This window comes from Pelodiscus sinensis, chromosome 28 (assembly GCF_052426305.1).
Source record: "Pelodiscus sinensis isolate ZL-2025 chromosome 28, ASM5242630v1, whole genome shotgun sequence".
Taxonomy (NCBI): Eukaryota; Metazoa; Chordata; order Testudines; family Trionychidae; genus Pelodiscus; species Pelodiscus sinensis.
In genome coordinates, this window is record NC_143079.1 from 3,776,815 (window position 1) to 3,804,339 (window position 27,525).

Below are 27,525 nucleotides of genomic sequence, written 5' to 3' on the forward strand. Positions count from 1 at the left end.
ATCCGTGGGGGATTTAAATATCCCCCGCGGATTTAAATAAACATGTCCGCCGCTTTTTTTTCGGCTTGGGGAAAAGCCGGAAAAAAGCGTCTAGACTGGCGGAATAAAGCCCTTTTCCGGAGGATCTCTTATTCCTACCTTCCGCGGGGATATTTAAATCCCCCGCGGATTTCCCTATGCTGACTTACCTGCTTTGCATCCCTTTTCCGGAATTTGGGGCCAGTGTAGATGTAGCCTGAATGTTCTGCTAATCGTCTCACTGTTTAGAATACTGCAAAGTTAAGCGATAGGACCTCCTGTAATAACTTTCCTTCAACTTTTGCAGAGCCAGGTGAAAATAACGCAAACAAAATGCGGTCTATTTGTTTAAAAATATTTGAGTCATGAGAAATTGGCAAACTAGAAAGCGTGGGGGGGGGAGGGGGAAGCATTCAAGGCACCAATGAGGCATTATCTTTATCTAAAAGAAAATAATTGGGTTTAAAATGCAGGTTCAAATGCATTATTTTGAACTAGTGTTGGTTTCCTTGTGTTCTCTTTAAATTTTAGCTCCATAAATATTGAAAGAAAGAAGTAATTTGAGAAGTGTGTGGAACAGGGCAATGAAAGAAAGAACAAACAACAGGTTTCATCTGGTGATCCTTAACTCATTAACCCTTTACACAAGGAACCATAATATTAACTGATGCTAAAGCAGATTATAGACTTGAGTGGATTTTAAGTGGCTATATTCACATTAGAAGATGTTATCAATGACTATAAGTGACCATTTAGCTGCTGGACTCTAATCAAGTGTTTATAGTGTAATCATCATTACATCATGCATTAACCCTCTTATATGGTAATTACAAATTGAATTGTTAGTCTCTAAGGTGCTGCAGGACTATTTGTTGTTTTTTAAGTCTTAACGTAAACTGTAACTTTTAATACCTCATATCAGTGGAAAACAAGAGTTCTCCTTCCTTACTTCCTTCCGTCCACCATATCTGCCCCAGGGAACCCATTTTTCTTGACTATCTATCTACCCCCATCCATCCATCCATCTAGGGTTTGTGTCTATCTGTATGTGTGCAAGCATGTTCGTTGAAGAAATCCTCCTAAAAAGCCAGGACCACCAGATGTGGGAGGCAGCTTCTTCTTATCCTAACTTAGAGCCTGGTTAGGGATGGGCTGTGCCAGGACAACAGGAAGCACTGGAAAAGGGACTGTTTTCCACAACATGCAAGGGGAGGGGCTGCTGTTCTGAGGGACGCAAAATGAGAGTGGGTCTGTGGGCAGTGAGCCTGCAGGCTAGAGCCGCACCACCACAAGGCTGGCGCTCAGTCATCTTGCCTACCAGTGTACCACATAAATAGCCTCCTTCCCCAAACACTTTCCTCCCTTTGGCTGCAGCTCCAGAAGGGTTGACAGAAGACCCCGGCAGCTAGAGGAGGACTGGGTGGGGGGAGAAAAAAGGGCCCTGGCAGCTGGGGGTTGGAGAGGGGGGAAAAAAGGCACCCTGGTGGCCAGGGAGAAGGCTGCGGGAAGAGAAAAGTCCCATGCCAGATGGGACCCCCAACCCTGAGACCCTCCTCAGCCCCAACCCTCATTCTTGCCCCCTGCCCTCAGCCTCCTGCACCCACTTCCCCAAAAGACCAGCCCCCTGCCCTGCAGGACCTGGGCAATGCTGGGTAAGTCTGCTAATCAGCATGTAAGGCTCAATACATTGACAGCAAAAATGCAACCTATATCCCCCACGACACTAAGGGTGTGTCTAGACTACAGGGTTTTGTCGACAAAACTAAACCTGCATGTACACTACCGCTGAGTTCTGTCGACATAATGTCGACAGAACTCAGCAGTTTTGTCGACGCTGGTAAACCTCATTTTACGAGGAATAACGCCTTCTGTCGACAGAGTTCTGTAGACAGAAAGCATTATTGCATCTAAACTGTCCTTTGCGTCTACACTGCCATGTCGACAAAGCAGCTTGCTTTGTTGACAGAACTGAATGTAGTCTAGATGCTCTTTGTCAACAGAAGCTTCATCGACAGTATCTGTCGACAAAACTTCTGTTGACAAAAGCCTGTAGTCGAGACGTACTCTAATTGTATAACCTTGTACGTCTATAGCCTTCTTCCGCCGGAGACACTTCCCAACCAAAACAGTCACAGCAGCTTTCTGCAGGCAGGTAAGGTGGATACACAGCAGAGATGGTTTCACTCACCCTTGAAATGCAGCTAAATCGGCCCCTTCTCAAGACTGTCACGGGTTACACAAACCGACGCACTAAGTGGTAATTAAAAGCGCTATATTTAGTGCCTCAGTCCGTCGCCGTCGCCAGATACCAATGGTGATAAAGAAAACATTAAAAAAATATTAAAAATGGCGCAGCGGTAATTAGATTTTTCCCGAGTAATCATCTTCTGCGTTCGTTCAGCGTGGGGGGAGCGGCTCAGACGGGAACGCACCGGGCTGAGAAGAATGATGTGAAAAGTAATACAAGAGGACAAAGTGCTGCGAAGTTATGAGTGTTTGAAGTATTGCGGAAATGCTTTTAGTTTGATTCCCCATTATAATTAGGCTCCGAGCAGATGGAGAGAATGTAAATCACCTCCTATCAGGAGACAGGCTCTGGATCACCGAAAGGGCTCGGGAGGCTGGGGGAGGGTAACCCAGCTGATTTTTAGTTAAGGAACAGGGCTGTCTGGCTTCTTACCTTATTTGTCTGAGCTTTACCCTCAGCTGACACTCCCTCTCCCCCCCAAGGGGTTCCGCTAATCATTTGCTAAGCGGTGGGATGTCCAACATGACCTTGGTATATTACAAAAAAACTCTCCCCGTGTTGTTGGCTTTTTTGTGGTATTAACCCCACTGCTTTTCCTTTGGATTTACCATCTGTGAAAAGCTTCGCGCCTCCTGCCCTTGCAAAGCCCAAGACATGGCACAACCAGCTCTCCTCCGTCTCCCTAATACAGGCAGAGGGAATTCGCATCCATGCACCTGGTTGGCGGGACTCAGGCAGTGCTTCAAGCGGGGGGACACAACTGATTGCGGCATTCAATTCCTTGGTAAAAAGCTGCTGGTAATTCAGATGCATGTTCCTCCGCCCTCTGAATTTCAAGTGGGCAGAACTGAGTGCCCCTGTCTGTGCTGCCGCTGCCTCCGTGTTTGCTGGTTCAATGGCATGTTTTCCACTCGGGCTAGGTCTACACTACAGATGGGTTTGGTTTTTTTTGGAAAAACGGCTGTTTTTCCGAAAAAAACTTGCAGAGTGTCCACACTTCAAGCGCATTTTTGCGCAACAAAAATTTGAAAGACGAGTGGGGGGGTTTCTGGTGTAGGTATTCCTCATTCTACGAGGAAGAACGCCTTTTTGAAAAAGAGCTCTTTCGCAAAAAGGTGTGTGGGGATGGGGAAGGGGTTTTTTTTTTGCACAAAAAGAGAGAAGCCCTGGTGGCCATTTTGTGCATAGCAATCAGAGCTTACTTTTGAGAGAGCGTCCATGCAGTCTGGACACTCTCTTTCGCAAAAGTGCATCGCTTTTTCAATGTGCTTTTGCAGTGTGGACGTGCTCTTGCGCAAGACGTTTTTGCGGAAGATCTCTTCCAATAAAAGCTTCTTGCACAAGAAGCCTACAGTATAGTCATAGCCTCAGCTCTGCAAACCTGGAGTTCTTGGGGCATCACTAGAAGCTACCGTAAGGGAGAGGAGGCGCAGCTTTCAGGACCCCCTGTCCATGCTTCATTGAATCTTGGCACCCAGGCAGAACAGCACACAGCTCTTGACAGGGAAAAAGGCACCCAGCCAGCATTCCTTGGAAGAGGGATGCTTGTCCAGCTGCACAGAAGAGATTCCAATGCTGTCCAGCTGATGAACAGAGGGTCCCCGGCCAGGTTTTTTGTTTCTCCTGGTGGTGCATATTTGCACGTCTCAGTGCACACACAAAAAATTATTCTGCATGTGGATGGAAAAGATTTGGGGGAACACTGCACCCAGGTCCTGCCTAACGCTAAGTACTGCACGGGAATACTCCTTGTCTAACTCCTGCTTCCGTACGTCTGGCATACTGGTTCTTCTGCAAGAAAAAAAATGCCTGTATTTATGATGCTAGCATCAGGCCATCATTCAATTCCCTCTGCCTCATGCTCTCCAAGAATTGATTTCTCTTTCCCTTCCTCTCTCATACACACGCAAAATTAATTGAATGAACAATCAAGATGCACACACTAAACCCAATTATTTGTAAGCTAGGAGCATGGAGAAATGTCTGAGGCAAATAGGATGCAGTTCAATAAGGACAAATGCAAAGTGCTCCGCTTAGGAAGGACCAATCGGTTTCACACACACAGAACGGGAAGTGACTGCCTATGAAGGAGTACCGTATTTTAGTGAATATAACCCGCGGGTTTTATGCATTTTTACAAACCCCGCACCACCCCCGTGGGGTATACTCATGCGCGGGGTATACAAAACTTTTTTTTACTCACCTGGGGGTGAGTGCGGCTATGTGGGAACCAGGTGGTGAGTGCTTGCCTGCCCGGAGGCTGGCTAAGTCCCCGTCCTTCCACGGCACCATAAATTAGTGAATATACCACCCGGCACAGTTTGAAATACAAGTCTTGTATACCCAGCGGGCTATACTCGTGCACGGGGTATACAGGGTTTTTTTTACTCAAATAGCAAAAACCATGGGGTATATTCAGATGTGGGGTATATTGGGGTGCGGGGTATATTTGCTAAAATACGGTACTGCAAAAACAGATCGAGGGGTGGTTGTGATCCGCAAGCTAAATATGAGTCTAAAGTGAGACACTGCTGCAAAAAAAGCAAATATCATTCTGGGCTGCATTAACAGGAGTGTGGTGATCACGACATGAGAAGTAATTCATCCTGCTCCACTCTGTGCTGATTAGGCCTCAACTAGAGTATTGTGTCCAGTCCTGGGCACTGCATTTCAGGAAAGAGAAATTGGAGAAGGTCCAGAGGAGAGCAACAAAAATGATTAAAGGTCTAGAAAACATGAGCTACTAGGGCAGATTGAAAGATTTAGGTTGGGTTAGTCTGGAAAACAAAAGACTGAGAGGGGACATGATAGCCTGTATCAAGGACATAAAAGGGTGTCATAAAGAGGAGGAAGAATAATGATTCTCCTTTAATGTCCAATGATAGGACAAGAAGCAATGGGCTTAAACTGCAGCAAAGGAGGTTTAGGTTGGACCCTAGGAAAAACTTGATAACCATTAAGGTGGTTGTGGAATCTCCATCATTGGAGATTTTTAAGGGCTAGTTAGATAAACATCTATTGGGGTGCTTGGCCCTGCTGTGAGGACAAGAGATTGGACGTGATAACCTCTCGAGGATCCAGTTCTAGGACTTTAATAGGGTTCAAGAAAGAGCTAGATAGATGCATGGAGGTTAGGTCCATCAATGGCTATTAGCCAAGATGGGTATCCCTAGCCTCTGTTTGTCTGGAGGTGGATAAGAGGAGAGGGATCACATGAGGATTACCTGTTGTGTTCCCTCCCTCTGGGGTATCTGGTATTGGCCACTGTCGGCAGACAGGATACTGGGCTAGATGGACCTTTGGTCAGACCCAATATTGCCATTCTTATGTTCTAGTATTCTGCGATCATATGGAAATTGCTGGATTTGCTCTGGGTCCATCAAGTCCCGGCCTGTATTTAACTCCTGAGTCAGTAGCAAGTTACCAATGGTGATAAAGAAAACATTTAAAAATATTAAAAACTGGAGCAACTGTCATGAGATTTTTCCAGAATACTCATCTCTGTTTTCATTGGGAGCACTAAATATAGTGCTTATAGACTTGTGCGTAAGAACCCGCAGATGAGGGCCAATTTGCTTCCCACGGTACGTCTCATTCTGGTTTCTGCTGTCAGCAACCGGTTCAGAGCCTAACGCAGGAGCTTCTCTAATCCGTCTCAACAGCACTCATCCCCTCTTCCCCAATCCGTCTCAACAGCACTCATCCTCCTCTTCCCCAATCCGTCTCAACAGCACTCATCCTCCTCTTCCCCAAAGTCCATGACCCTCACTTGTTTGTTAGGTCATATTTCCAAAGATTGTAAGTTCTTTGGGGCGCACTCGGTATGGTGTCAACACGAGTCTCTTTCAGTCATTTTTGGTTTGGGGGGAAATGTTGAGTGAGGATCATGAAATAAAAAGGGAGCCAAAGTTGGAGAGAAATTTGCTAAACTCTAGGAAAACAGGCCTTGGGGCTCAAGGCTCACTTATAAAGGAAATTGTCTACACTAGGAAACTATTTTGAACTAATGACTTAACTCCCGATTTTAACTTAACTTCGACTTAACTCCCGATTTTACAAAATCGGACTAGCATGTCCACACTACAGGGAAGTCTCAAAATTAGTCTGAGGCATGCTCCATTAATGTGGACGCACTACCTCGAACTTAGAGCCACAGGAAACATTACGGAGTAATTCGTTCAATAGCGGCACCAGAGCACCTTGCCCGAGGAGGTTGTGAAGGCTAGGACTATAACAGGGTTTAAAAGAGAGCTAGATAAATTCATGGAGGTTAAGTCCATAAATGGGTATTAGCCAGCATGGGTAATGCTGTCCCCAGCCTCTGTTTGTCAGAGGGTGGAGATGGATGGCAGGAGAGAGATCGCTTGATCATTACCTGTTCGATTCACTCCCTCTGGGACACCTGGCATTAGCCTCTGTTGGCAGACAGGATACTGGGCTGGATGGACCTTTGGTCTGACCCAGTCTGGCCATTCTTCTGTTCTTACATTAATACTATTTCAAAATAACTATTTCAAAATTCAGGACTATGTAGCACTTTAAAGACTAACAAGATGGTTTATTAGATGATCATCTAATAAACCATCTTGTTAGTCTTTAAAGTGCTTCACAGTCCTGTATTTTGTTTCAGCTACACCAGACTAACATGGCTACATTTCTATCACTATTTCAAAATTAGCCTTATTCCTTGAGAAAAGCTGAAGTACAGATTTAGAAGTAAGCAGCCTGTTATTTCAAAATAATGGGCTTGGTAGTGTGGATGCTCCGCTTATTAATTTGACCCAAGGGGAGTTATTTTGGAGTAAAATATTAGTGTAGATTGGGGCTTTGTGATATTTTATTTTCTCATGCCGGGCCCAAATCATGTCAGCTGATCTAAAGATTCATCACAGACCACGTTTCACTGAGCAGAGAATATGAAGTTAGTGCAAATTCTGCCGCCGTTCCTTTTAAAAAACAATCATTATTATTTCTCAGCCAGCCACGTCGTTCAAATTGCACACAATTATAAAATGCAAATATTTATCTAGCTGCACGATCATCTTGACAAACCCATTTCCATGACAGAAGTTCTGCAGGAACTTTCGTTCAACCCTGTCCTGCCGCTAATGCTGAAAAAGCAGGTCCTCAAAGCCCAGCCTGTAAAACTCCTGTGGGGTTTTACATCCATCCATCCCATTCTGCATTCTTCTCAGAGCAGGCATGACATGATTATTACTACTTACATGCTGCTCTGTGAGCTATGGCTCCCCCACCTGATATTTTTATCTCTCATTTAATCGTCATTTTGGAGGGTGCCACTCGCATTAGATCCAGCGAAGTGAGGCCCTTGCAACCCATAAAGATAAATATGGAGAAATTTGCATGGCTATCAAGACTTGTTTTAACAGCGCCCTGCAGTTCAATTTGGCCTGGCAGCACCGGAATATTGCTTGCCAAGAGAGTACGCAGACGCCGACGTCTAACACACCATAAACGATATATTTATTCATAGAAATTGAACTTAGCATTAGAGAAAGTGCTGAACCACACACAAAACACTTTGGGCCCTTCAAGTAACTCTCAGCACTTTGCAAGTACTGAAGACTCACTTCCAGCAAGGAGCTAATACCCTCTGGATATAATTCTGCAGAAATACACATCCAGAAATAACTCTCACCAAAGTCTCTATTCCCCGTGTTTCGGTGCATTTAGAGTCAGAAGGATCCCAGTGGATCATCCAGACTTTCCTTCCCTGGCTAGACTTCATCATCCAGTCTAATTTTAAGTGGCTGATTCCTTCTCTCTTACAAAACTACAAGACCCTCACTGCGGATGTCCATGCAATAGGCCACATCAGAGCTAAAATGTAGAATTCTGTGAGTACTGAAACTATGAGGCTCTGCACTGAATGCTCAGTCTAGGCATATAAGCCGTACACCCCTCTGAACAGTGATAGAAATGTAGCTGTGTTAGTCTGGTGTAGCTGAAACAAAAAACAGGACTATGTAACACTTTAAAGACTAACAAGATGGTTTATTAGGTTATGAGCTTTCATGGGCCAGACCCACTTCCTCAGATCAAATAGTGGAAGAAAATTGTGCTACCTACCACTTAGGTTGTTGAAATGAGATGTTTTGGTGCACTAGCTGTGACAAAGGGGGCTGAATTTTCCATTGTGATGTGCTTCTTTGCAGCAGGTGCCATACGGTACACATTCATTTAAGCCACCCTTGTGTGGCTGTGAGGCCTGTTCTTGTGGATGCTGGACACTGACATGCTATTAATTCATTACGGTGGAACCCGGAAAAGACGTTCCATCCACTCTGTTCTGGTCCCATCCTATTGCCTTGCTAATACACCCCAAACATATTAGTGCATCTGCATTCGACCTGTACTAGAAGAGTCCTCTGTTAGCAAACTATTTCTGATGTTGTCTTGAATAATTCTTGGCTGTATTGCAAGATTTTTATTCTCTGGGCCCTTGTCTATACCTATCTGGAAATTGACACTCCAGAGATCCATCTTCTGGGGTCTGATTTAGCTGGTCTAGTAAAGACCTACTAAATCAACCACTGATGGCACCCCCGTCGACCACGGTGCTCCACCCAGTTGCAAAGAGTAAGGGAAGTCAATGGGAGGGTTTCTGCAGTGGGGACCTTGACTCTAGATACACTATTCTTAAGGTTCCTTGACTCCAAATACACTATTCTTGTAGCTGGTGTTAGGTCACTCTTCTCCCCCAGAGTAGACCTGGCCTGGGATTAATGAATCAGGAGGTGATGTAGATTAACAGAATGCTGTCATGCCTTTATCTATGAGTAAGCAATAACCTATGATAAGCAGAAAAGCTTATTAATATACTACAGATTTTAATGTGTATTTAACACAAGTGGGAGGTGTGGCTATAGATTACGGCTTGTTTTGTAAACTATAAAACAAACACAATAGAGCAAAAAACAACAACAAATGGTCTGGTAGCACTTTATAGACTAACAAAACACGTAGATGGTGGTGTGAACAAGACACTCCGGGAGCAGCTTCTTCAGAACAAGTTGGGGGGAATGACATTCTCTTTCCTGCTGCACTCGATTTATGTGGCATAAATTACCTTTCTGCTCTACTATCTGTATTTCTGGCTTCGGGCTAGCATTCTGGGTCAGTCTCTCTGATGTTCAGGATATTCTTCTTATACATGTAGGGCTACTTTTGCCTAAAGATCACAAGAGACCTTGTGTCCTTCTTAATTAGTACATCATCTCACATATCCTGAAAGCAAGCTAATGGAAAACATCTTCTCCTTTATTTAAGCACACTATGTACTAGTACAGGTTGTACCTCTCTAGTGCAGCACTCTAGGGACTGAATGTCTATGAACAAGAGAATTTTTCAGATTATGGGAGGTCAGTATTATTTAGAAGCATTACCAAAACTCCCCCAGCTTTCTGGGCCCTTAGAAGAGATTTTGGGGCAAATTAGAGCTAAGCAACAGCACAGAACACTGAGAGTCAGGACTGGTGGCTGTAAACAAACTTTAAGGGACCACGGGAAACTTGGCCACACCCATGGTAAGTGGACACCCTGCTAAGTAAAATCGTGCTGGACCACAGATGTTGCTGGACCAGAGACTGCCAGATTAGAGAGGTTCAACCTGTGTATTGCTCACAATTTTACAGGGACCAATGGATTTAATAGGCTGTATCCCTCACTTTGACTTATTCTTATCAATGCATCATAGGTGGGAAAATTGGCTGCTATGTCATTTCTAAGCCAAAATGTACCTATGCTGTGGTTGGATACCAAAACATACCAAGACATGCACTCCATTTCAGCTGAGCATTCACGGTTACATTAAGTCCAGGAACGACAACTCAATTACAGATATTGAAAAATGGCTCTTTGTGGGAACGGTGACGTTGAGTCCAAATGTTAACTGGGGCTGAACGTGATATGGGGGAAAAAATAAAAGCATGTTTCTGTAAGCACAGAGAGGTTTACAACCAGCACCCTTTATGGGGTGTGTTTCATACCTCATTTCTCCCAATCCTCATGGCATTTTTTGTTGTCTGCTCAGAGACTAAATCTATGCTGTTCTTAGGAAAACAAAACAGAAAAGGCAGTTACCTTGTCGGCACTCCGCTTTTACTGGTTAAAAACTCATCCTGCCTCGGAATTAAAAAAAAAAAAAAAGAAGTACAATATGGACAAGTACCTGACACGCGGTAAATGGTTTAATTCTCCAGAGGAAAGGGGGGATGTCGAGAACGGAGATCTGAAGACTAAAGGTATTCCCTTTGAAATGCAGCAACTTCGGCTCTTCAAGCAATTGTCCTCCTTGGTGTCTTTCATCGGAAACGACTTCCTGGAGCAGAGAACAAAACCAAACAAAGATGAGGCGTACGGGGCCTCGCTGTTATAGAATCACAGAATACTAGGACTGGAAGGGACCTTAAGAGGTCATCGAGTCCAGTCCCCTGCCCTCGTGGCAGGACCAAATACTGTCTAGACCATCCCTGATAGACATTTATCTAACCTACTCTTAAATATCTCCAGAGATGGAGATTCCACAACCTCCCTGGGCAATTTATTCCAGTGTTTGACCACCTGACAGTTAGGAACTTTTTCCTAATGTCCAACCTAAACCTCCTTTGCTACAGTTTAAGCCCATTACTTCTTGTTCTATCCTCAGAGGCCAAGATGAACAAGTTTTCTCCCTCCTCCTCATGACACCCTTTTAAATATCTGAAAACGGCTATCATGTCCCCCCTCACTCTTCTCTTTTCTAAACGAAACAAAAACCCAATTCCTTCAGCCGTCCCTCATAGGTCGTGTTCTCTAGACCTTTAATCATTCTCGTTTCTCTTCTCTGGACCCTCTCCAATTTCTTCACATCTTTCTTGAAATGCGGTGCCCAGAACTGAACACAATACTCCAATTGAGGCCTAACCAGTGCAGAGTAAAGCGGAAGAATGACTTCTCGTGTCTTGCTCACAACACACCTATCTGTTGAACATTTCAATATGGGCACCTGGGCATGCGTGGCAAAGAGGTCAGACTGACAGCCCGGGGAAAGGAAGAAGGGAGGCTGCGACTGCGGGACAGGCAGCCGCCGCACGAGCTGTCCTTCCTGGCCTGGAGAAGGTGACGTGGCACTAGTTTGTATGGACCACATTTTGACGGTGGAGAATGGAGGATGCTCAGTGCCTGTGCCTCTATCAGTCTTTTATTCTTTGCTCGGAGGGTGACTCTTGTGACCTGGCAGCAAGCCCACAGTGAAGATTCAGCCAGAGTGGTAGCAGCTGGAGCCCCAGGCCCTATAAATTGTGGTTGTCCCACTGCACCTCATGCTCTGGGCAGCTTTGAGGGCTACGTGGGGTGGCCTAGGACAGCACTGAGAGTGGTTGCCTCAACCTCGCCCCTTCTGCCCTGAGGCACCGCCCCCTTCTGAGCTCGTAAAACCAGGCCCCACCCCACATACTTTGCCCAGGGGCCCGGCAAGTCTACTGGGTACCTAGGTACTTTTAAAAATGCCACTGGAGTCCTAGCTGTACTTGTAGGCACCTAAGTACCCTTCTAAATCTGGCTCAGAGCTCTGTCTTTGAACGGAGTGGGACAAGAATTGCACCCGTGCATTAACTGCCACATACATTCATGTTCTACAGAGAGAATAATACATGTCAAAGAATAGCAGAGGGAAATATTGGATAATTCTTACGCTCTTACGTTCTTATTCCTTTAGTATAGATCCTGTCTAAGCTGCAGCATCATACAACTGGACTAGGCTGGCTGGGACCTTTTCCTACCTGTCAGTCCGCTACACTGATACTATTATTTGTGTAGGGCTATGCTGTGACCATGGAGAAGAGCAGGGTACTCCAGTGAGGGCTGCCCACATTCCAGATTACAGTGGCTACTGGATGGCTACTCCCCATCCAGTGTGTGGGGGGAATATTTAGGCCAGGTCTACACTGTGGGAGAGGTGGACTTAAGATAGGCAACTCCAGCTACAAGTATAGCATAGCTGAAGTTGACATACCTTACGTTGAATTTCTGCAGCATCCCCACTGTGGGGGTTGACAGGAAAACTCTCCCATTGATTTCTCTTACTCCTTGCAACTTCATGAAGTACTGGGGTCAATGTGGGTGCCATCAGTGGTTGATTTAGCAGGTCCTTAGTAGACCTGCTACATCAAACCCCGGAAGATCGATCTCCGGAATGTTGAAAGTAAAGACAAGGCCTAACTCTCTTCCCTACCTGGTGACCAGAGCAGCAGAGGCACAGTGTAGGGGGAAGTAAGTTGGCCCTGGAAAAGTGCTGACACAGCTTACTTCTCTGCTAGAGGAAAGGGGAAATCAGGGGTTGAGTCTTGATACAAGTCACAGTTTGGTTTCTGGAGCAGTGCAACCTTAGTCAGGGCTTGCAGTTACTCCATGATGTAGCCTTTAGTGTTGACAACACACTTGTCACCATCTGAGGTAATCTCTTTAAAGATTACTCCCACCTCATGGAGTTAACTGTCTAAAAGGAAGACAAAGAAGAACTTGTGTTACTGTCCACCTAGTTCTTTAATGTTAATTTAAGTGGACAGATAGTGATGATGATGGGCATGTACTCTTAGGACTTTAATGGGCATGGGAACAGCAGCCCTGGATTTACACATTAGCAAGACAAAATGTTTCCATTTAAACGTAATAGTCAGAAATGATCCATCCACGCCTGAGGTTGCATGGAGGAAATAAGCAAGGAGCAACATCCTGTAGAAATCTTTTTAAATTAGATTTTAAATCCACATGAGTTGCAAATAATTTGGGAATGGCCAAGTGAGCTGGAGGGCTTGTTAGCCACAAAACCAGTTAGAAGGACTTGCTAATGGTTCTAAAATCGCCATTGTTGATGTGCTATTCCTTGGGGTGGAGATAATGCTGTACCCCATAGTTAATGCTCCACTACACTATACATCAGGCATTCCTAGCAAGAAACAAGATGAGGGCATTTGACAATATAATTCACTCATGTGCCAAAGGAGTGAATGAAAATGAGTTTCATTTCAAACACTGATATTTATATAGTAGCCCAATGTCTGAGTCTGTAACGCTGAAATGCTGGCTGTTCCCTCTGGGTGGCGCTGTTGCCTGAGTCACGTCCTTCGCCTCCCACTGTGGCGCTCGGCTGACTTCTGCACCACTCAGCCGGGCCACCGCGGGGGAGCAAGTGGCGCAAGTGGCCATTTGGGCTCTGCGTTCCCCATGCAGCACCCGTGTATGTCACCTTCACGCCCGCCTTCACCTCCTGCCGTGGCGCTCGGCTGACTTCTGCGCCACTCAGCCAGGTCGCCGTGGGGGAGCCCAAACCGCCGCTTGCTCTGCTTGCTCCCCCGTGGCGGCCCAGCTGAGTGGCGCAGAAGTCAGCCGAGCGCCACGGTGGGAGGTGAAGGGGAGCGGGGAGGTGACGTGCAGCGTGACAGCAGCTCCAGGCCGTTTGGGCTCTGCAGTCCCCCAAGTGAGAGGCAGGAGGGGAGGAGAAGATAAAGAGAGAGACAGAGAGAGAGGCAGGAGGTGGAGGAGAGCTGAGAGAGAGAGAAGGGGGGAGGCAGAAGAAAGAGGAGAGAGAGAGAGAGAGAGAGAGACACGGAGCGAGAGACCGGAGGCTCAGGAACGAAGACTGACGTGGAGGAGAGACCTGAAAATCCCGTCTTATGACAGGCTAATTGGCTAATATGAAAGAATGGGCCAGGTATGTCTCAATTTCTTTAAAATTTATTTTACCCAGGGAGGGTATATCTCTATTGTATAACTCCTTGCATTGCTCCTTGAAATCTTCTGAGGTGAACAATGGAAGTATGAACACTGGGTCAGTCCTCCACCTCTTAATCAGAAAAGTACTCCTCATCAATGCAGGTAGTGAACAGGACTGCTCTCGACAGAAAGAGCTGGAGACCTGGGACCATTCCATCTGTCGATGATCTCACACATGTCTCTGGCACCATGGTTTCTGATCTCAGAGGGGTCGCCATGCGAGTCTGTAACTTTAAAAATGAATGGGCCTAGGGCACTGCAGAGGCTAACCAGAAGAGATAGAATCATGAGCTTTCCACTTCATCAGATGAATTGGAGTGGAAATTACAGAAACCAAGAGACCTATAGAACAGCAAAAGTGTAGTACCTGTCAATTTTAGGACCCATGTTAATGAGGCTAATTAAGTGGTCTGGATGTGTCCTATACATAGCTTTTCATGTGAAAGTGCAGCTGTTAAAGGCAGGAGAAATTGGCTTTGTAATGCGCCAGTCAATTCATGTCATTGTTGAAGCCCAGGTTTGCACATCTGATCTATGCCATCAAGTGCCAGCAATTCTCCTCTGCCATGTATATTGGCCAAACTGGACAGTCTCTGGACCTTTAATTTGAACAACAGCTATGTAAAGTAAGCAGTAATATCCCCATTTCACAAATGGACGTGCTGAGACATGTAAGTTTGTCATCGGGTCAGGAATAGACCCCAGTCAGCCTGACTCAGACCAGTGTTTCCATTTATCCATTGCCTAATTTTTTGTGCATGTGTGATCATTATTATTCAATTCCTACATTTAAAGGGAAACAGGCACTGAACTGACAGGATATTTATAGAGAAAACATAATTTCATAAATATAGAATAGTCCTATGTATAGCCAACATATGCTGCTTTCCGCGAGTGGAAAAATGGTAATTATTCTTAAAACAAAAACTCTTTAAAAAATATCAAGACAAATTATAAACAGATAGGATTTATTTATTTATTTGTCTTTAAAATTAAGGGGGGGCGCCTGTCTAGATTCTTTTAATTTTTTTCTGATTGCACAGCAATTCTGCAACCAAATATGATCCAAATAAATCAAGCTTTTTGTTTTGTTTGTTTGTTTCCTTTCAATAAAGTGCAGACTGAATAACCCATTCAGTAAGGGAATAGCGCTCTATAAGAATGAGTCTGAAAAAAAACCTGCAGTGGGTTGCTCTGGATAAGACAAACTCATTTCTGGCTTTCCAATATTTGCCATTTTCATCTGTCTTCTGTGACTGGAATTTCTGTTTCCGAGAGGGCTTTGATGATCTAACATATTACTTTTGGGGCATTCATTACGATGGCATACATGCAGACAACATCAGGACAGACTCTGCTGCTGATTAAACTTTTTGTAGCTACACTGAAGTCAATGGACAACACAGATTTATACCCGGTGAGTTTCTGACCCAGTACTAGTTAGGAGCTTCATAAATGTGCCTTTATATGCAAGGTCAGAATTTTGGCCTTAGACTTACAAATATTACTAGACAGTAGCTCTACACACCATCCAGTTATAAACAGCTACTGTACATCTCTCGCTACTCCTCGCTTGGTTGGGTGCTGCTTCTTTTATTAAAAAAACATAGTGATATTAGAGTGTGTTTTGTTAAGAGAGCCAGGTTTCTGTGATATAAAAAAGGAACAAAGAATAGGAAAAACAATCTCCTGTCACAACTGTCTTTATCTCTATTCCCAAAAGACAAGTGTTTTATTACATCGGCATCCATGGCAAATTCCAAAAGCAGTAATTTTTAGAGAAATGCCACATGAAAAAAGTCATCTGAATTTTCATAGGTATTGTGCACAACTATTGCGTTGCTGTTATGAAAAGAGTGAAAAACACTTACCAATACTTGGGTTGATTAAAACAGGGAGCAATGACTAATGACAATGTAAAGATAAATGATTTTGATCAATATTATACAGTACAAGCTATGTTATCTGCCATTCCTGGGGAATGGGAGATGCCGGTTAATCAAATGTACCAGTCACTCACGCTTTACACCGATGTTTCATGAATTTTCACCGTACATTAGCCATAGTTGCAGGATGGGTTAGATCAGATGCTTTTATATGCAGAAGCACAACATGAACAAACTTTACTGATGCAAGTTTACAAACGTGACTTCTGCAAGCACAGGAAAATGTTGAAAAATTATGCTGGATGTCTATCAGGATTTTTTCAGTTAATTAAAGGAAGAATTGTATTGTCATCTAAATCAGATGCCAGTTAACCAAGTTTTCCAGATAATAAAGTGCCAAATAACACAGCTTGTACTGTAGGGCATATGATAGGTGACCAATATTTTAGTACTTCTATTACAATAATGCCCCAATGGACTTGATGCAGTGCAAATGCACATGAAGAGTCTCTGGGAAGATCACATCATGTCTCTTTCCTCTCCCCTGCATTAAGTGCTTTGGAGTAAATTCACACTGCTGGTCCATGGTGAGCTAGGAGCAGTACCCTGCTTTGCTGAATCCCAGTCCAGTGACCTTGCCAGTGAACTGTTGGGATCTTTGTGGTACCCAATGGCAACCATAGGAGTCAGGTGTTTGGCAGAATCAAGAGTATTGGATGTGCTCTTCCATTTAAAGCTCTATTCAATGTGCACAAAGGGAGAGCACTCCAGTAGAAAACCAGGCAGGCTCTCTCAGGAGGGCAAGTCCCTCCCTCCCGCCCCCTTTTATAGCTTAGAGTGGTTCCTCCACCCAAACCTTTGTCCAGTCTTGTCCCATTCTTTACACTCAGCATAACCAATCATATTTAACATTCCCATAGATCCGTGATCACCAATCAGGAGATCGCAATCTACCGGTAGATCTCAGGGGCTCTAAGAGTAGCTCTTGAGCCCTCTCTGAACTGCGCACCTGCGCAGTACATTTACATTAGATTTCCTCATGTAATGTAGGCGGGGCTTCAAGGAAGGGGCGGGACAGTAGATCTTTGCCTGTTCTGAGACTTAAAAAGTGATCTTGGAGACCACTGCCATAGATGAACCTCATCCCTGTGACCCTGTAGATAAACTTGTTTACCTTTACTGTCCATCTGCTGAACTCACCTTCCCATCGGACACTCTCTGAGACCAAAGAGAAGATGTTCCAGAAACTGATTAACTACCCCTGGGGAGGTAGAGGGGTAGGGGGTAAGTGTGACAGGTTTCTCTGCTCGTACATACCTGATAAATTAGCCTTTGCATAAAACACATATGGCTACGTCTACACTATGAGTTTTCTCTGCAAAAAATATACAAATGAGGGACTCAGTTGCATGAGTTGTGATCTCATTTGCATATTTTCTGCCAATCTGTGTTTGTGCTGGGTTTTTGCACAAAAACAAGCAGTGTGGACATTTTCTTTTTGCGCCAAAACCCCTTTTTCCGCAAGATTGATATACCTCCTTTTTTGGAGCATGAGGATCTTGTGAAAAAGGGGGTTTGGCACAAAAAGAAAATGTCCATGCTGCTTATTTTTGCACAAAAACCCCAGCACAAACACAGCGCGGCAGAAAATATGCAAATGAGATCGCGACTCATGCAAATGAGTCCCACATTTCCATATTTTTTGCAGAGAAAACTCGTAGTGTAGACGTAGCCATACATTCCTAAGCATAGGCACAATATACGATACCCTTCAGAACTAAATCATATATGAAGGGAGGCAGTTTAAAGCTTCAAGGGGCACGTAGCGTCTTTTCGTTCCATATTTGCATAGTACCTAACACTCTGGTGTCTTAGTCCATGACCATGGGCTTCTAGTTGCTATGGTAATAAAACTAAAAAATAGTGACAATTCTGTGGGAAAATAATGGTCATAAAATTCACAAGTGGAAAGAATTTACCTGAAACGCGCAAGGCGTGTTGTCCATACAGTACACGCGCAGATTGTAATCCAGTGAATTGCAAGACATGCAGCCAAAAACTGCCACTTTCAGCTTTTTAACTGCGCAGTCAGAGATAGGCTCCCCAGCGAGAGTGTAAGTTCCAAAGCTGTCTAAGAGAATGTGACAGGCATAAGGATCCAATAGGCAGTAGCAGGAAGTAGTTTCCTCTTCCATCGACATCACTTCCTATATAATGAAAATCATATTTCAAAATCAGAAGGCTTTTTCAAACAGGCGCCGGGACATTTCTGTGAATTCCTTTTTGTTTTTTCCCTCCTAATTTGTTTGAAATGTTAAATATTTATCAGACTGCATGGACTTTACTCATGTAAGTGTTCCCCACCTAAGCCTGTGTCAGCAGTAGTGCGCATGGCTATACATTGTTCACGGCATGTTATAAGAAAGACGCAGAAGCAATTTTAGCATCTTCTTAAGCCGTCTCGGATTTCTAGCTAATTCTTCCTAATGTCAGGTTAAGAAATTAACCTTGACAATGAAAGTCAATAAGCAAATCCTGAACAAGAGTGTGCAGCTGACATCCCCTTACAGCATCCATCAAGATAATGTTTATTCTGATCCCAAAAGAAATACGTTTTGCCTTCACGTGCTGTTTTGCCGTGTTGTGTTGTCATTAGATACATGGTTTGGGGAACCGGCCCTGCAATCTTTCATTCTTCCTCAGTAGTCCTGGAGAACTGGCAACCAGTGCTGATGGAAAACTGAGTGAGTACTGAATGCAACAGAGCTCTCTATATTTACTGAAATGGTGCAGAAAATTGAAAGCAACGAGATCAAAAGCTTGCGGGGAGGGGGAACAGGAGCAGATAGAAAGTTAAGAATGTCCTGGATGATTTTCAGTGGTGGTCTGTCAATACAGGCAAACTTGGCAGTCACCTAGGATGCCAAGATAATTGGCCGTTGAGGGCTTCGGAGGTGGGAGTGCCGATCGCGCACCGATCGTGCATTTTACCTAGGGCGCCAGTTGCCGGCAGTTCGTCTAGGGCCGCTCCTGATGATTTTATGCCAGGGTTTTCCCATAGCATGAGAACAGACAGAGACAGACAGACAAACAAAAAACCCCAGAAAACTCAATGAAGTTGACTTAGTTGATACTTTGAAAGCTTCAACTGAAAATGGGAACTACTTGATGCAGAATATAATGAACCTGTACATATTACTGGCTCAGGGTAATCCACTCAAGTCACCTGTTAAGTGAGATGCAAAATGGCATGAAATATGTTGGTCCAAGAAGATTCTACTCTAGAAAAGTTAGGTAAAAATATTAAAAGTCATGCTTTGGTTCTTAAGGAATTCCTTCTCTTTCTTTCCTTCATGGTAAAGTTTTGACAGAGTGGTCAGATTTAGCTGTGGGCGGGTCTTCTAGGAGAGTTTAGATGTGCTTGAATTTATTAATGGCTTGGAAACCAGAGCTACTACAGGAGTCAATTCATATTGATGCCTGTCACGTGACCTTTGGTAAACTAAACAAAATCACATGACAAGGACAATATCATCCAGTGCAGTGACATTTTTCATCAGTTTTCAATTTCAGTTGGGAAAAAGGATTTAAGAAATCATCCAGATTTGTCTCTTACCCCTATACCCACTAGACTCATTCTACCTTTAGCCTGGATGATTGTATAGGTAGAACCTCTCTGGTCTGGAACCCTCGGGACGTGACCGGTGAGAAAGCAGAGAATTTGCTGGACCACAGGAGGTCAACATTGTCTGGCAGCATTACCAACACTTCCACTGCTTGCTGGGCTCTTAGAAGACATATAGGAGTAAATCAGAGCTAAATAACAGCACAGAACACTGAGAGCCAGGCCTGGTGGCTGTAAACAAACTTTAGGGGACTTAGGGAAAGTTGGACACGCCCATAAGTGGACATCCAGCTCACTAAAATTAGGCTGGATCACAGTGTGCCGAACTAGAGAGGTTCTACCTGTAGTTTTTCATCACAAGTAGTGCCATTGGAGGCGCACAAATTTTAAACTTACCTCCCATTTTCCTTGCTGTGTTCTTTTTTTCAAGTGAATATTCCAATGTTCAGAATTTACTTCTGCACAATGTGGTATAGTCAAGGCAAAAGGAGTGGTGACAGTCACATCTGGAGGGCCGCATGTGACTTCTGGCCCGAGAAGAACTTCTGTGCCTTCTGGCTGTAGACTGTGTAAATAAAAATTAAAAGAAAAAAAATCAACGTATTTTTTAAAGGAATGAAACGTTTCTAGCATTGTGTATCAAAAGAGAAATCATTTATGTTAACTGCAATACTCTAATATTTAAAATATTTGTAGCCAAAATAGATGTGCCTCCTTCATCTACCACACAGAGAAAACAGAAAGTCAACTGCTATGCTAATGTCAATATTTCAGGAGCTACTAGGCTACATATAAGCCATCCTCCACTGGTCAGTTCAGGATTTAATTTCTTTAAGTACTTCTCTATTTCAATAAATCTAATACATCTTTAATATTGCTCTACGTGAACAAGGCTTATTTTATGGCTGGCGATTACCCCATCTATTTCTTTACCACCATGCAAAGATTGTTGATGTCAAGAAAAGAAAAACAAATTATGGTGTAAAAATACAGCCTCTCACAATTTTTCCCAGATTGAGTGTGATTTTCTTGGTTAGAGGACATATTTACATTCTGCCAATTGAACAAAATAGGCAATAGAGAGAAAGGAGATATTAAGTTATAAATATACAGTATCTGATATGAATCTTTTTCTCTGCTCACACATTTACACTGCATTTAACCCCATTCCACACAGATGCATTTCCCCTCACTTTATGTATTGTAAACACACGTGCAATACAACGGAATGGAAGCAACAGAAAGTGTCCGATTCAATTTTTAGACAGAAATGGCATCATTTAAATAATTTTCCCCGTCTTTATTTTATCTGTGGACTGTGTGGTAGGTCCATATCCTCAGCGAGGTGGCTTGTGTTTTTATTATTTATTTTGTTATCATAACAGTCGGCCAAAATCTGCCCCTTTGACAGTGACATTGCATAGAGATAAGACAGGAAAGAACTGGCATAGTGCAGAGCCTTACTTGGGATTTTTATTATTATTTATATCAGTGTAGCACCAAGCAGCGTTGGTCATTGATCACAGCATTGTGCAAACGAAGAGCGAAAGGATGGTCCTTGACCCCAAAGAGTCGACAATCCAAGTAACGTCAATTACAATACTCACGTAAAATATCTTAGATATCTGCTCGAGTGTTTGAAGGATCGAAGCAAAATGGGGAAGAAATAGGTATACAAACACATTCACAAATAAATAGGCTGATTCTACTTTGCTGTTAAATGAGTCATGATATTAACTGTTCACAGGTATTTGTGTAAGTATTAATGACTCCCCAGAATTAAGAAACTGTTACATTTCTTTATTTGAAATGTCAAGCGAAAATCACATAATTCACTATCTCTGCCATTCTCCTCTGTATAAAATCTGTTATCCAATCAGAGAGCAGAAACACACAGCCACCACCACATGTCTTTGATAACCAACAAAACAACACAAACAGGCCCAGCTTCACTAAAGCATTTAAACACAAGCATAATCTACCTAACTGCCTTAGACTCTGTCTGTCTGTGAGTACATTTGTTGAAGAAATCCTCCTAAACAGTAAGAGCTAGGGCCATCTAGGGTATGTCTACACTACAGAGTTTTTTGTTTTTGTTTTTTTTAAACGGCAGTGTCTGTCCAGAGAAAGAGTCAAACCCTAGCTATTTAATGGGGTAGGTGCATCCCTTGCCTCTAACAAAAGGCACACGTCCTTCAACTCCTGCCTCCTATGTCAAACGCACAAAATACAGGTGCAGAGACGGGGGATGGAATTTGCCAAAGTTACCTCCAGCACAAATTTGAACTATTCATCTCCCATAGGGGGCACAAAATATAGATTAGGCTGCAAACAACACAACATTTACCCGCCTGGCCTGTGAATCGGGAGTTTCAGTCACTCTACCGGTGCTGATTCCCGTAAGTCGAGCGTTTGAAATGTCAAGAAGGAAACAAAACACTCTCACAAAAAGAAAGCGGGGGAGCGCCTATCTGGAGGATGATGTGAAACGCACTGAGGTAATACACCTATGGCCTGAAATTCCCCCTTCCCCCACCACAAAAAAGTTAACCATTGAGCGAAAAGTCGCTGAAACAGCATAACCTCACTAACAGCCCCGGGCAACCATCCAGGGTCTCTGCATTCATCCTGGGGAGTAATAGCAGGGATGTGAGTGACTGACCAATGCTAAGCTTTTCTGAAATGAGCTATTTAATTGCTTTTAGAGACTCATCCCCCCATTGCATGTATTGTACAAACATATGGGAATTCTGGGAATTATTTAATGCCAGATGAACCGAAATCAACTAATTAGATGAACTTTCACACTTACTGCAAATGGCAAGAGTCTCTTCTATAACAACTGACAAGGTATTAAGAAACTGATGCTTTTCAGAGCTACTTATTAAGCAAGGCAGGGAAGGGAAACATTACAAGATGCAGGTATTTAACATTCCCTTGGGTGCATAATAAACAAATCAGCATCCAGATTTAATCCTTCCAAATCCATCAAAATCAAGAGCTTCATAGGTTTCTAGTAAAGGAAAAAGCAAAGGCAGAAGTAGCAAATGTTTCCCTCTGAAACTACCTGGGAGAAATGGACATTTTGCTTTACATGAATCTTTCTTTTGCGCAGTTCAGAGGAAATGGTAGATCTTTGGTTGTGGGTTGGGGGGGGGGAGGAGAAATCTCAATTAAAAATTTGTAATTTCTATGTTTTAAGATCAAATTTGATCAAACTAGAATTTCAAAATGTGAAAAATTTTCTGCTGAAAATGGAAAAAAAAATTGTTAATTTAAAACAGCCCCACAAAATAAAGCAAGGCATGGTCCAATTATGAAACTAAAAAAAAGCAACAATACCAGGGCAATTAAACAAACTTCCATTTTGTCTAGTTCATATTAATATTATACAATCTTCATATGACAGGTGCCAAAGGAAATCAAATACTTTGTGAACCCTGAATGAATCTCCACAAAGTACCTCCGAGGCAAATGTTATTCCTTCTCATCTGACAGAATTCCCAGAGTGGCTGGATTCAAACTGGAAGAGGTGGCCTCTGATTTTGGGTGGTTCAGTTTTTGATTGCCTCATGTTGAGACTTTGGACCTGATTGCATTAATGTTAATCCACTGTGGTACTTTTCTCATCTGTTGGCATCTTACCACCCACTGGGACAGTCACAGTTGGGGGCAGAGTTGCCCCCTTACCTCCTCCCCAGCCAAGCCCCTTTCACCTGCCTGGCGATTCCATCCCTTTTCTGTCTGGTTTTCTGAGAAGCAATCCCATTCCAGGCACATCCCCTTGTCCTGGCACAACCCAACCCTGACCTTGCTTTAAGTTATGATAAGAGAAAGCTGAGTACCAAATTGTGGCTTAATTGTGTTGCCCAAGATCGTAGAGCAAGGGAGAACTTTTGGAGACCTCACTCACAATGCCTTGCTCAGACCACTATACTGTACGTTTCCTGAATCTTCCACCATACCACAATGTGGTTTTGCTCGCACTAAGTCACAAATAAAAAGAAATCGGTGGTTGTTAATATTACTTTCTATGCTCTGGGGCAACATTGTTCTTAGTTTAACATAGGTGTATGATAGATTAATGGCGGTATGATCCATCTTTCTAGACTAGCTTTTGGAACACCATGCCTATCAGCATTATAAAGGAAGTTTTGATATGCTGAATATTGTCCTAATACATAATGCCACATTCTAATGGAGCAGAAACACAAGGAGACAGATCAGAAGCAAGATGGAAGTTGACTCTGAGAAATACAGCTGAAGGAAAAGATAACTCACAGGAAGGGGTAGACTGCCAGACTCCACCTACCGAAAAAGGAACCTTAGATCTCTCATGGAGAAAGGCAACATTACCAGCCTGGTTATTCTCTCTTTTAGGAGAAGCAATCCCATTCCAGGCACATCCCGCTGTCTTGGAGCTGCCAAACCCCGAACTTTCATGAAGTTATATGAGGAAGCTGCATATTGAATGTGGTAGTCCTAGCTCTTACCGTTTAGGAAGGGGTTTTGAACAGACTCACTCTCTGAAATACGTAGCAGACTAGTTGACACTGTGATATGAAAAATCACTTCTATAACAGTTTAAACAAACTGCCAGCATGAGATGCCAAAATGTGAAGTAAATATCCTTATTTTAAACACGACTACATTCTTAACGAGCTTTTTTAACTTCAACTATCAGAACGTTCTGATTAATATGGAAGGAAATGCTTTTTGTCAGCCTGTGTGTGTTTGGTGAAATTGATGTTAATCAACATTTCTTGAACAGTCTATTCCATGAGGTGGGGAGCCTTTTTGGGGTTGGGGGCCACTGATCCACAGAAAAAAAAATCAGACAGGGGCTGCACACAAGTGAGAAGCAAAAACCAACCAAACAACAAAAACTCTTTGCTGACGTGGCCCCCTGACTGAGGAGGAGAAAGACCCTCCTCATGTTCCCCTCCCCGACCAGAATCTTGGGGGGTGCCGAGCCTAGTAGATTTTGTGTGCTCCAGCCCCGGGGTCCTGCAGCCCTGGAATCCTTCCAAGCTTAGCTACATTGTCTAAGCATCCACACCAGTGAGTATACTCAGCCAAGACAATCTCAGTTCTTCTGCCTGCCCACGTTTTGTTACTGCCCAGTGCTCTCACTGAATCTGATGTTTCAGTGTTTTGAATGATCGCCTACAGGGATGGGGGGGGGGGGGAGAGGGGACCAGCTTTTAGGATTTCCTACAAAAAATAGTAATCTGAAGGATGGGTGTGTGGTTTAAATATGCGTGCACACAAATCTGACCAACCTTTTTGCATTAGCACTGTGTGGTTGTGTGCTGGGTATCTCTGGAGGCGGGGAAGAGAAAGATCATGCTTGACTACTCATGTTTTGCTATCGTTACTGGCTAAAAACAGACCCCAAAGCAATTTGATATATAAAGCAAACTGAGCTAATGGAATCTTGGCTCTGAATGAACCATAGTACAGGCTGAACCTCTCTAGTCTGGCACGCTCTAGTCCAGTAACATCCGTGATCCAGCATGATTTTAGTGAGTAGAACGTCCACTTATCCTGGGTGTGGCCAAGTTTCCCGCGGTCCCATAAAGTTTGTTGACAGCCACCAGTCCTGGCTCTCCATGTCCTGTGCTGTTAGTCAGCTCTGATTTAATCTCGCAATGTCTTCTAAGGGCCCAACAAGCAGTGGAAGTGTTGGTAACGCTGCTAAAAACATTGACCTCCCATGATTCAGCACCCGAGGGTGCCGGACTAGAGAGGTTCAGTCTGCACCTAACGGAAGGAAACCAAAGAGCTCTAGAGGCCCAAGATCTATTCTGTGAATCTGGAACTCCCATGGTAATCCAGTCCCCGGATGACAGGAATACTGACTTTCCAGATACCTCGTGCGTGCTTTTTTTTTTTTTTGACTCAGACTTTAAATAAAAAAAGGAAGTTAACTAATTATTTTAAAAATCCACTTAAAATGCATATTTTTGACAAGTTCAATGAACTGCAAAATATTTGCAACATGCTGTCATGTTCTATTCCCTTTAGCACAGAAATGTGATGATTTATTGTTTTGAGGGCAATAAATGTGGTAAAGGAATTTTGCCCTTGTAGTGTAAAGTCACATTAACCATTTCTTTTAGTGTCAGGCGCTACATTAGTGCATGTCAACAGCCATATTGCATTGGTTGCATATCTTATGCAAACCTGAATTAATATTTCTTCTCACCTATTTATGGAGAATGAATTTATTTCACAAATGAGGCTCTTACACAGTATGTGCAAATAAATCTAAAAATTTCCAGTTGACACACACACAGAGTGTGAAGCAGTGTCCACACCTTAGACAGAGGTTTAAGAAGCAACAATTCAACGGATATCTAAAATACATTTCAGTTTTTCATGCCCTGCAAGTTACTGCATTTGATTATCATGGAATCATCACCCTTCTTTTGGAATGCAATCAAAGCCGCAAGTCAGCGAGTGAGCCAGGCAAATACAATCTTGAATACTGGAACGTTCCCTCCGCCACTTTTCATCGTCTAATCTTTCCAATCAGCTCATTTCCACCTCTGTCACTATCAGCTGCCACAGGTTGTCATAGAATGAATTAACATGGGGTCAGCTGGGGACATCTGTCAGCATGTATATGGGTGGTGTTTCTGGAAACGGGTCAGCTTTATCACCTGTGGTTAAATACATTTTATGTGTTGGGGAAAAAAATGAAAATTAAAGGATTTTGCTACTTATGGTAGCACCCAGAACTTGCTAATCACTTTCCAAGCATTTAAGAAACAGTGGCCCCAGCTCCGAATTCACAATCTAAGCAGCTGACCTGACCTGTATAAGATCTAGTCCAGATATACTCAGATTATATGGTAATGAAATTATACCAGTACCTAACATAACCAATTCACTTACGTTGGGCTGCTGAGACCTTAAATTTCCTCCTCCAAATGTCTTTAGAATCAGATAAGCATTGTTTGGAAGAGACAGACAATTCAGGTACGGGCTACCAGACCTGTGTATGGAATTCTCCCAACAAAGCAGAAAACGCTTGGCAGGAGTGGCAGAATTGTATTAACTCTTAAAGCACGATTCCACTGTCCTGCCAGGAAAGGAATCTCTCAAAGCTCAAGTACTACGTAGTGAGTGATACTACTCCCGCCTTAGATCTGTAAGGGAATCATCCGTCTCTAATCTGAGCGCATGTAACCCACACACTTCAGCTATGTCTACATGCTTCCCTCTTCCGCAAAATCCTATGCAAATGAAGTGCAGATTAGCATATTGCCACATTTCATTTGCATAATTAACTAGGAGCTGTTTTTGTGCAAGAGGTTTCTGCACAAAAAGGTGCAGTCTTCTCAGCACCTTTTTGCGCAAAACGCCCCCCCTCTTGCGCAAGAGCCATTCTTCCTCATTTTTTCAGGAAGAACAGTTCTTGCGCAAAAACGGCTCCTAATTAAATATGCAAATGAAGTGCAGCAATATGCTAATCCATGAGCATTTGCATAGGCTTTTGCGGAAAAGGGAGGCACTGTAGACATAGCCCTAGTGTTCACGGTCGCTAATCTAAGCTCCAGAGGTCCCAGGTTCAAATCTGCATGATGGCAGTTACAAATTAGGACTTGTCCGGGATCTCTATTGGGTCTCTGAGATCGTATCTCCATTCTCAAATAGGGGATGTAAATTAGACACTTTGAAATTGCAAATGAGCCGTGATTTAAATTTCCCAAGCTTCATTTGTATAATGGCGTCCTTGGGCTTTTTCCAAAAAGGGGCTTTTTGAAAGAAAAATGGCTGTTTAGACAGGGATCTTCTGAAAATAAAACCCTTTTTCGAAAAATCCTGTACTCCTCAAAAAATGAGTTTACAAGATCTTTCGAGAAAGGGTTTTTTTTTTTTTTTTTTCGAAAGATCCCTGTCTAAACAGCTGTTTTTCTTTCGAAAAGCTCCATTTTGAAAAAAATCGCAGCCACCATTATGCAAAT

The 27,525-nt window shown here is 43.3% G+C and overlaps 1 protein-coding gene across 1 annotated transcript in view; it reads right to left on the reverse strand.

Moving 5' to 3' along the window:
- The window catches only part of UNC5D (unc-5 netrin receptor D), a 364,515-nt gene that overhangs the window by 21,072 nt on the left and 315,918 nt on the right, over nucleotides 1–27,525 (reverse strand). Inside the window, exons 14-16 of the mRNA XM_089773737.1 lie at nucleotides 19,949–20,117; nucleotides 17,907–18,134; nucleotides 10,458–10,607 (exon numbers count right to left, since the gene is read on the reverse strand). Of these exons, the coding sequence (XP_089629863.1) occupies nucleotides 10,458–10,607; nucleotides 17,907–18,134; nucleotides 19,949–20,117 (547 nt within the window). The remainder of the gene's footprint in view (nucleotides 1–10,457; nucleotides 10,608–17,906; nucleotides 18,135–19,948; nucleotides 20,118–27,525) is intronic.